General features: G+C 42.9%; 1 protein-coding gene across 1 annotated transcript; it reads right to left on the reverse strand.

Annotated features, from left to right (window-relative positions):
• Positions 1–35: 35 nt before the first annotated feature.
• On the reverse strand, positions 36–9,878 carry gnb2 (guanine nucleotide binding protein (G protein), beta polypeptide 2). The gene is made up of 10 exons (XM_030361420.1): positions 9,293–9,878; positions 7,289–7,374; positions 5,497–5,535; positions 4,702–4,808; positions 3,986–4,049; positions 3,138–3,300; positions 2,509–2,575; positions 2,220–2,421; positions 1,613–1,829; positions 36–1,222 (listed from the first exon to the last, which is right to left on the reverse strand). The coding sequence occupies exons 2-10, from the start codon at positions 7,343–7,345 to the stop codon at positions 1,116–1,118; spliced, it is 1,023 nt and encodes a 340-aa protein (XP_030217280.1). The 5' UTR covers positions 7,346–7,374; positions 9,293–9,878; the 3' UTR covers positions 36–1,115.
• Between the last annotated feature and the right edge of the window lie 1,870 nt (positions 9,879–11,748).

Here is an 11,748-nt window from a genome sequence, read left to right on the forward strand (position 1 = left end):
TGTTTAGGTTCAAAACCGAATGACAAAAACAACACTTGAGCTGGCAAGAGAGACAATGTGTATTTATTAATAGTATGTACAGTTCTACCATCAAATTGACATAATATATTGACAAAGTCAAAGTATGAATATTGGCCCCTGCTTCTTTAAGATATCTTTATTTTTTTTTCTACCTCTTTAAGAATCTCATCTCATTGAGTTCATGATTTAATTTCATCATTCATAATCCTTAGTGTATCTGAGGCACACAGGGAAATCATGAAAATAAGAATAAAGTTTAAAAATGATAATAATTATAATAATAACCATAAACTTCAAAGTCAAAACAATCATAGATGTGGGTGTAAATACCTATAAAAACATTAACTACATTATGCCTTTTTTGTGAGCCAGAACAAAAATTAAAAAACAATTATTCGGACGGTATCGTCTTCTATACTCCCAATGGCCACTCACAGTAGTAATAAACGTTGATGATTCCCTTCCTCACAACCTCCGTCTCTTATTTTACTTAATGTCCCCTGCGCTCAATGTGTTGTACTTGGGCACAAAACGGCGGGAAATCATTTGGAAGTGCATTTTGGACCTAACAGTAAACGCTTGCCTTTCCCGATATCTTTAGTGTTTGTGGGAATTATCTTGATTTACTGACTTTTGAGCGTCCATGTGTTTTGTTGGGAGTTAAATTTGCCTTAAAGAATTTAAAATCCAACGTTCCTATTGGTGGATGGGCTGCTAAAGGCTAATTTTGGTCACATTTAAAAAATGGTATAATTATCGTGGGCACTGTGAACAAAAACTCCTGTGGACCATTACTGCATACAACAAAAAAAAGAAAATTGGTGTATTTGTGCAAACTCATACCTAATTCTCATACATATTATGTACAGTATAATGTTTGTATGTGTGTTATCTTACGTACAGTGTAAATACAGTGTGCAAACTATGTGTTCCCAAAGTGTGAATAGGGGTCTGTCTGTGTGTGTGTGCATGTGTCTTCTGTGTGTGTGTCTTGTGTTGTTTGTGTGTGTGTGTGTGTGTGTGTGTGTTGTGTCTTGTCGTCGTCGATATGCGTGGAGAACGGCGTGCGGGGTTTTTTTCCGGGAGCCTCCAGCTCAGTTCCAGATCTTGAGGAAGCTGTCCCAGGAGCCGGTGGACACGGCCATGCCGTCGTCCGTCACCCCCAGGCAGCTCACGCGGTTGTCGTGGCCCGCCAGGACCCCTGTGGAGCGGGGAGGAGCACAGCGTCAGGCCCCACTCAGCAGCACGCAACGGTCCCCCGGGGAACCCATAAGAACCCGCTCTTCTGTTAGTGAGCGATCAGCTCAAACAGGGACTGATGTTTCAGGGTTTCAGAAATCCACTATTTCTGAATCCGAAAAAAGTTATATAAACCCCTCTTTGAGCGAGCCCGTGGATCGGGCTGAATTAAGTAACGGTTGCCTGCTATAGTTTTACCCCTTGTTTCTACCAACCTGGCCCGTGGATGTCTTCAAATTGCTCAGATTGCCGCTTTTAATGATCTTCATCCTTATTTCACTATCATTAAAGCACTGCGGGTAAGTGTTTCTAAACGCCCCTGGGATACCGGTGTGTGTCTGGCGCCACCGACCTGCTCGGTCGCCCTTCATGGCGTCCCAGATGTTGCAGTTGAAGTCGTCGTAGCCGGCCAGCAGCAGGCGGCCGGAGCGGGAGAACGCCACGGAGGTGATGCCGCAGATGATGTTGTCGTGGGAGTACAGGCTGAGCTCCTGGTCCGCCCTCAGGTCAAACAGCCTGCAGGTGGCGTCGTCCGAGCCCGTGGCGAAGGCACTGCCGTTGGGGAAGAACTGGGGACGACCGGCGGAGGGAAAAGGGTTGGTTCTCTACCTCAATGAACCCCCTAGACGGGATCTCAGCCCATTCTTCCAGCCTGTATGTCGCCATTATATCAGGGTTAACCTATTTTTTGCAATGGATCTGCATGAATTATTACCATTAGACGTAGGCAAATATTAACATTTTAGTGAGAAACACAGAACCGTCCGCAGTACCCAAAGGTGCCTCTAGGGGCAGTTGTGTCCCCATTGGTACAAAAATTCCCTGCTACTCTGTGCTTCATATTCAAGACATTGTATTGGGCTGTGCTACTTATTGTAGTCGTTACTTTGTTAAAGAGACAAACAGTAATACAGTCTTCTTCCAAACTATGTGTTCCTTTAACGTGCGTGTCCACTCACGCAGACGGCGTTGATGTCGGACTCGTGGCCGGTGAAGGTCTGCCGACACATGCTGTCCCTGATGTCCCACAGCTTGATGGAGGCGTCGCAGGCGCCCGACACAAAGGTGCGGAAGTCGGGAGATAGGGACAGGCTCATGACGTCACCGCTGTGCCCCGAGAACACCGTGGTCTGCTGACTCGTCTCGATGTCCCACAATGCACTGGGAGCAGGGGGGGGAGACATGTTAGTGAGTCAGACTGTTGTTGTTCTCTCCCCGTGTGTGGTCTATGGACGGTGGCCCTCTCACCATGTAGTGTCCCCTGAACTGGTGATGATCTGATTGTCGTCGATGAAACGGCAGCAGGACAGGTAGCCTGGAATCACACAACCCGGGTATTAAGAGTCTTATTGGACGCATAGATGCTAATGCTAACCTTTAGCTTCAGAGCGTTCTTGTAAATATTATAGTGCAGTTGAATACAAATCTCCTTGTTGGACTGATCAATACTTGCCAAAACATGATACAGGATAAATATAACTTTATAAGTTTAAATGGAAATATGTTCTGCCTTGCAGATGACTGCAAGCCCCCTCCCCCCAGGGTAAAAGTACTAATATCGAACCATGACGAATCGATGTCAAAAAAACTAAAACTAAACAGTACTAAACTAAGGCACGACTGTTGGACCAAACAGCTGCACAGCTTGTAATACCCACTCACCGGAACCTTCCATCTCCCCTCATTACGGTTTGCATTGGCCCTGTAATTAATTATCCATGTAAATTAAATCCTTCCTCTTTATGGCTTTGGGGACAATTTGCCCTCCCTCCCTGGGCACACCTTAACTGAGGCCGTTTGGTCTGTGGGGAACGGCATAGCATCCACAACAGAAACCACCAAAGTGCATCAGGCCTCCGGGCCTCTAGGGGGCGTACCTGTGTGGCCCGGCAGCTCCCTGCTGACCCGGACGTTGCCCTCGCGGGTCTTCAAGCAGTAGATGGAGCAGATGTTGTCCAGGCCGCCGCAGGCCACAAAGTTGCCGGAAGGGGCGTAGGCGCAGGTCATCACCCAGGAGGAGCGCAGGGGGATGGCGTGCATCTAACCAGGGGGAGGGGGGAAGGGACATGGTGAGGCCTTACTCGCCTGGCCGGCGGCCATCTCGGCTCCAATTAAACGCAGAACTCCACATTCAGTGTAATGGTGAGGCCTTATTCATCTGACCGGCGGCCATCTTGGCTCCAACTTAATGCGGAACTGTGCATTCAGTATAATGATGCAGCTTTATCATCGGTCATCTTGATTCCGTTCCGGTTCAAACTGAACGCCAAACTCCACATTCAGTTCCTCCGACCCAGCTAGTGATTAGAGTCAAGTAGGCCGCAAGTTGATTAAGGCGCATGTGTAAAAACCACAGGGCGTCTAACGTCGATGCAAGGTGATGGGTAGACATGTTTTGCTGTTAAAAATGTGTGTTGGGAGGCGTTGGGATTCGGCCTGAGGGAACTAAAAATGAAGACGTTTTTGTCGTAAAACCTGCTGTTTTTTTGTACTGTTGAGGCTACTGCATCGAAGACACTGGGCCTTCAGCACCTAGTGGCCATCTTGGGTCGGGACGCTAAATGGGTGGGGGCACTGAATAGTGAATTCCACGTTTTTTCAGCATTAACGACCCAGCTGGCTGCCCGTTGAATACGACCGGCACTGCATTGTGAGAGTAAGGTGAAAGAGGTGGAGGGTGAGTGATACTACTGTGCGTACTGTAACTGCAGACTGAAGGTCCTACCTTATTAGTGGTGTAGCTGTCCCAGATGATGAGCTTTCCATCTTGAGAAGCACTGACCAGAAGCCTGTGGCAACAACACAATTAAACATTTCGTATCCCATCTCTGCTGGCATGCAGAGGTCGGCCGCTTGTGCTGCATGACCCAATTACACTTTCCATTGAGTCATAGGAATACCATCTGTGTACATTACAGAACAGATGAGCATTACTCTGATACAGTTTATTAGGGCGCAAAATGGGTTCACCACATCCTGTCCTAGGATACCTGGCTTAAATATGAAGAATAATTGTATTTGATATGAACGTCTTTAATAGCAGTGATGAACATGATAATAAAAATGTTATTTGATATGAACGTATACGAATAGCAGTAATAAATATGATAATATTAATCCTGTTATTAATTTGAACGTTTATGTATAGCAGTATTAAATATGACTATATTAATGCTGTTATTGATATAAACATATATGAATAGCAGTAATAAATATTAATAATATTAATGTTATTTGACATCAACGTATACGAATTGCTGTAATAAATGTTAATAATGTTATTTGATATGAAGGCATATTGACAGACAGAACTCAAATGGGATGTAAATTGTCTATGTATAGCATTAAAAAGTATGATAATAACATTGTTACTTATTATGAACAAGTATTAATAGCATAACACAAATATGATAATAATAGTGATGTTTTTGACATTGGTACCTGGAGTCGGTGCCCCAGTGCATGGCGTAGATCTTAGCCAGGTGACCACGCAGGGTGCGTCTCGTCCTCATCTGAATCCTCCCCACGGGATCCAGCCCTGCGGTGATCTGACCACACCCACACCCACTCACTAACACCCTGATCTGTGTGGCAGGCCGCCTGCTCGGCCTCGGCCCGCGTCACCACCGCTTGCTGCCTCCAGTATCATATCACTTGAATCCTCGGGTCCAAAAGCTAGCTGCGATATCTGACGTGACATTTTACCTTGGGTTTTCGTTCGGGTCATGCTTTGTGACAGACCTTTGTAAATGGTGTCCCTTAAACTTGATATTCCGTAGATATTTGAAGTGTGATATGTCATATAGTATTTGCAGTAGTTGACTATTCACTAATCATTTAGCAGTAGACAACAAATACGATGCAACCAGTTGATAATTATGGTCTCAATGTTAATAAATGCTCAGCATTCATCAAATACTGCTTGTTTTTTTCTTTATCAGACACTGTGATTTTAAGTACTAATACATTTGTTTTCACCAAAAGGGATTTAATATCTCTATACCTTTAATAGTGTTTATAAATATTAACCCCCCATTTACACCTGTCTTTTATGTGTTTTTGGCAATATACAATTCATATCCGTTTGCCCAAAACTCATGTTAATGCCAGTTGTAAATGGGGTCATAGATCTCAGACCTTAGAATGTAAAACACCTCAACTGTAAAATGGGAGCTGATCTGGTAGAGTACAACTAGACATGTTCCATGCCGCTCTTGTGAGTGTAGCGCCGCCTACCTGTGTCAGGGTGGAGTCGCCACATGCTTTCCTGGCATCCTAACACACAAAAAAACAACAACAGAGGAACTGTGATACGATAGTATTACCTGTGATTCAGTCACATGACCTGTAATTCGGTAACGTGACCTGTGATTTGATAACATGACCTGTGATTCAATCACATGAACTGTGATTTGATAACATGACCTGTGATTTGGTAACGTGACCTGTGATTTGGTAACTTGACCTGTGATTTGATTACATGACCTGTGATTCAATCACATGAACTGTGATTTGATAACATGACCTGTGATTTGGTAAAGGGACCTGTGTTTTGATAACATGACCTGTAATTCAGTAACATGAACTGTGATTCGGTAACATGAACTTTGATCCGGTAACCTGACCTGTGGTTTGATAACATGATCTTTTATTCGGTAACGTGACCTGTGATTCGGTAACATGAACTTTAGTTCTGTATCATGACCTGTCATTTGTTCAAATTTTCAGTATACTTAACATGACCTGTTGTTCAGTTACATGAATGAACTGCTATTTTGTAACATAAGCTTTAATTCGGTAACATAAACTTTGTTTACTTAAGTGCTTCACTTCTATGCATTTTAATCGTTTAATTTGGAATCCACTCACAAAGCCAAGACAATACATTTTACTTGCAATGCTACTACATCAGGCCAGCAAATCGAATCCTTTGTACTCTAACTAAGAGGTTTACACATTCATAATGTGTCTTTATACATGTGGTCATATTGGTAAAAATTAAGGACCTTTGACACCTGGGTGTATGACACATCAAGTACTTCCATACCATGACTTGATAACAATGTTCAGTCTTACTTCCACCAATGCACTCTTTGTGGTTGAAATTACATATTAATGTGTATTTATGGTGTTTCCCATCAGGCCTCTTATATCACAGAGCGGCGTCATAAACACCTTGATGTAACTTTACAATACGGTGTTCAATGACAGATGTTTGACCCACTCTTTGAGAGGCTTAGGAGAATAACAGTGTAGTATGTAGACTACAGCTGTTGGAGTAGCCTTGTAGACTTTAGACTGTATACTTACTATACGTCTTTTAGAGAAACTCTTTAAACAAGACACTTACTATACCGATTTTTTCGACAGCATCACATTAGACATTATATATACTATGGGGGTATTTTCTCGAGTTAAACAGGCTTTAGACTGGGTATTTTATAGACAGGTGTTTTATAGAGTAACGCTGTAATCTACAGATACTTACTATACAGGCATTTTCTAGAGTAACACTGTAGACTACATATTTGCTATACAAATGTTTCCCAGAGTAACACTGTTGACTAGATACTTGCTATACAGATCTTTTGAAGAGTTACTCTGTAGATTAGACACTAACTCTACATTGTTTCCTAGAGCAACTGTAGAGTTACGATACAGATGTTTTCTCGAGTAACTCTGTATACTTAATTTCCAGGTGTTTTCTAGAGTAACTCTGTATACTTAAAATACAGGTGTTTTCTAGAGTAACTCTGTATACTTAATTTACAGTTGTTTTCTAGAGTAACCCAGGAGACTACAAACATACTACACAGATATTTTTTACTTAATATACAGTTTTGGTTTTTGGAGACTGGAGCCTTATCCTCCAGATGTTTTTATTTTAAAGACTTGAGGGTGGCTCTCCGGATGTGTTCTGTAGACTAGAAATGACGCCCCAGATGTGTTCTGTAGACTAGAAATGACGCCCCAGATGTGTTCTGTAGACTAGAAATGAGGCCCCAGATGTGTTCTGTAGCATACTCACTCTGATCTGGTTCCTCAGCTGCTCTGCCTCCTGTCGAAGCTGCTCCAACTCACTCATCTTGGGCTTGGTTCTCTCCGGTCACCTGGCTGAGACGCACAGAAGGTCAACACACACATCTTTATATCAACATACATGGATCAGATGTCTAGCAGAAAAACTATATCTAGTATCCACCTAGTCCTGCTGTACCGGACAGACTTTTAGGAATTATTAGGAATTGTATAATTCCATGATTACTTTAAAAAGGTTTTACTGTTTTAAACAATCTTTATATATGGGTCGAGGGCCTTATAACTTTGCCCTTGTCTATATTTATCCATCACTTGATTTTGGAGAATAATTCGTTAGACAATCTCCAGAACCCAGGATCAAGAGACCATCTCCCACTATAACCTATAATGTCAATAAAGGTTTCTAAGACAGATTTTCAGACACGAGGGTGAGGCTTAATGTACTAGGAAACTGCGTAAAACTGTATATTCCTTTGATTAATACAATCCTAACTCCCCTTAGTTCCAAGTGGATAACGGTGGCACATTCACCTATAGGAACATATATTTACATTGTGATGAGACAATTCAAATGTGCCTGGACTGCTATTTGGTGAAATGCAGGGCTTTGCATAAGGCCACACTTGCACCTTTCCCAATGTATGAGCCCAGATTTGCATGAGGCAACTGAGCACAGACACACACTCACACAAACATGTAAATTGTATGTACTACTGTACTGCCCCTTTTATATACTGGGTCAGTGGAAGGTATGAGAAATTAGCCCTGTACCTTGTGTGTGTATCTGTGTGTGTGTGTGTGTGTGTGTGTGTGTGTGTGTGTGTGTGTGTGTGTGTGTGTGTGTGTGTGTGTGTGTGTGTGTGTGTGTGTGTGTGTGTGTGTGTGTGTGTGCATCTGTATGTGTGTGTGTGTGTGTGTATCTGTATGTGTGTGTGTGTGTGTAAATATGTGTGTGTGTGTGTGTGTGTGTGTGTGTATACGTGTGTGAGTGTGTGTGTGTGTGTGTGTGTGTGTGTGTGTGTGTGTGTGTGTGTGTGTGTGTGTGTGTGTGTGTGTGTGTGTGTGTGTGTGTGTGTGTGTGTGTTTTAACAGTGCATGTGGACCCTGTAACGTGTAAAGAAATATACCATCAGACATTCTTAACCATAAGCCTACTCATTCAACGTCCTAATATTTCATTATTTTGTGCAGGGGGTTGCAGTGCAAATCCCAGCATCATTCTGAAAAGGCCTTCTCAAGCATAAAAGACACGGGTATCCCATGACGACGCTGATTAGGAAAACGGCGAGAATTGCTCGATGCTTTACTGACTCGTGTCGACCTATCGTTCAACGATGATGACCGCTGCTATCTTGTAGTGCGTTTTCTGTAACCTATGTGAGTGGGTTTAAAAGAAAAGGATGCAAAAAAAAAATGTTATTGGGGCTGGCCCCACCCCTTAAATGCACAGGGTTATCATGGGTAACATAGGATATTAGTACAAGCCATTTACCTGCATACATGGCTCAGTAAATAGCTGTACAATATGAGACCATAGTACGCGTTTTATGACGGAAGGATCATGTTGTGCTCAACGCCCAACATGAGAAGACCATCGATGAGGTTTGCATTGCATCGGGGCCGGACTCGGTTCCTTTAGCCCCCATGAACTGCAAATTTTACCGCAGTAACCAAATAAAACCCATCTGAGGACCATAGGGGTAAAGAAGGCGACACTTTTCTTGGGGCTATCACTATCACGACACACATGCAATGTCAGGAGGAATACTAAATATTTAAATAGCGAGATTAGCTTCGTCAATGACGGCCGATATTGATCCATGACCACCACGGCAAGAAACCAGGGCCTTCCCGACATTTCTCTGACACACTGAGAGCTGCAAAACGGGTGTAAAATCACCCCTCGACAGTATAGCAGCGATCACAGGCCCATCGCTGCACGGTACAACAGCCATCCATCCTTTACACTCATAACTAGTTATTAGGTGACTACCTGTTAATGCCTCCGATGGGTTTTGCTGCCTTTTTTCCTGGTGTAAAAAAACGGGAATCAATGTTTCACAGGGAGCCCGAGTGCAAGAAGAAATTGAATGTCCTTTTACTCATTAAAAAACGAGGTGCAGAGAATTGCCAATCCGGTTTACTCCATGCATGGGGCTAATTGTTGGTTCTCGATGGTTGGTTTTGTGGTCTCCAAAAAAAGGTTGAATAACAGGCACACGACAGAGCTACAGGCAATCCATATCTCCGTGTACTGGGAGCTCTTGTAGAGATGAGATCTGCTGTTGTGTGGCCGATTCCTTTTCCAAAATGGTCAGTCTTTAAGATCTTAACAAAACACGGCCGTCAGTGGGACATAATAAGCGCAATTACTCTGCATTCGTTCGCTAAATGAACAACCGTGCATCCACTACATATATGATCGCTCGGTTCGGGTCTTTTTTTCTCCACTCAGATCCTCGTTTTCATGACGTTGTACCCCTGTGCTCCTTCCTTCCTCTCTTGGTCTGCTGTGAAGCTTTCTCCTCCTCCCTCTCCTCACTTCATGACTGTCGCCTCCTCGTCCACAAATGAATGACCTCCTATAATAAACACGTAGAAAAACGGTTTTTAGTATTTTTAAAAGATCAGATCAGAAATATTGGGGCAGCCAGGAAAACACATAGAGTGCGATTTATATATTTAAAAAAATCTTATACTGAGAAGCCACCTTCTGGTGGCTAATTTAATATGTGTACGATCATCAATCGCACAGAAATAATACGTACGACAAATCCCTCAGTAATCGCTTGTGAAAGTATCCCACCAGCACGCTGCTGCCACTCCCATTTTACAGGCTGCAAAGAAGGGTTTAAACTATGCACCGCTAACGATTTGGGACCCACTCATCAGCCTGTTGTTTAGTTTTTAGATCATCTGTTTGGAATCATTTAATCCTCCCAAATACAACAAATATACTTCTTTTGGCTGAACCCACATCTCTTCAGTCCAGTCCCCGGGTATTCAGCATCAGAGCACCTCAGTAATTAAGCAGATGGCTTATCCCGTGAGATCCACACCCAAGGGGGCAATCACAACTAGCCTAGATATAGCTGTGACTACTGTAACAAATTAAAAACGTTATATTGTACCCTGACCGTCTGTCTGTCTATTTGTCTTGTCTGTCTGTCACTACGTCTCTCTGTTTGATTGGCTGCCTGTCTTTCTTTGTATTTGTCAGCCTGTCTGTCTGTTACATTTTGTCAATTTTTTCTGTCTCTGTCTCGTTATCTGTCTGTCTGTGTGTCTGTGTGTCTGTCTGTCTGTCTGTCTGTCTGTCTGTCTGTCTGTCTGTCTGTTTGTCTGTCTGTCTTTTTTTCTGTCCCTCTGTCTGGCTCTCTGTCTGTCTTACTGTCTGTTTGTTTGTTTGTCTGCCTGTCCTTCTGTCTTGTTGTCAGCCTGCTTGTCCCTCTGTCTCTATGTCTGCGTTTATGTCTGTCTCCTGTCAAACAATAGTAATTATGAAGCGGAATTAAGTGTTCTAGTAGTCCTAACCCTTGTAGGCCTGCATAAAAATAACTAACCCTTACATGTGTGTAATAAATGCGAAAATGATCAAATTCTAGTGGATTTTGAGGCCAGTCTGAGAAAAACGTTTGGTTCAAAACACAGAAAAATAATAAATGAGCCATCTGTGACAACTTCCCCTTTTTCACTGGTCAAAGAAGCCTTTCTACAAGTGTTAGCGTGACAAGCTATTTGAATACGCCAAAGTAAAAGGCCGACATATCAAATAACCTCTTTTATTCTAACCCCTCAAAACGTCTCCAATTGTATTAATGTTGATTGGGCTGGGGTTTCCGCCAAGTCCCTCTGTCATGCTCATGCTGAAACTAGCCCCACTGTGGTGTTTACTAGTTCACTACTGTCGGTGGAGCCCATGTTTGTGATCTCAACCTCCATCAAACATTGCCATTGGTAGGCCTACCCATAGACTGTATAAAGTAGGTATACACCATCAACTTTATAAAGCAGGTATACACATAATAGGTTGCTTTTACAGACAAAGTTCGCTATTCCCAAAAACCGAATACTGAGTCAAGTTGTACCCATATAAGAATACAAAACCATAGCTATGGTAGGCCTGCAGGCCCTATCATGGGGGGGTCAAACTGAACACCCAATTAACTATATTTGCGTTTTCGTTGTTGTTACACTCCAGCTACCTTTTAAAGCGATGTGAAACCGACAAAACAGATGGGCTTGTAGGTGTACCCTGCAGGTGTGGATCTTATGACTGTAGCCTGAATAATGCCTGCTGCACTAGAATCAGCCGTGGCTGGCGCCATTGAACACTTACACTTTACAGTACACTTTACACTTTACTACACCTCATTATTAAATGCTTATTACCACTGTCTTAGTTCCTCTTATTATTACTTACTTTATTTTATTGTTAATCATTATTAT

The sequence above is a fragment of the Gadus morhua genome, chromosome 7 (assembly GCF_902167405.1).
Source record: "Gadus morhua chromosome 7, gadMor3.0, whole genome shotgun sequence".
Taxonomy (NCBI): domain Eukaryota; kingdom Metazoa; phylum Chordata; class Actinopteri; order Gadiformes; family Gadidae; genus Gadus; species Gadus morhua.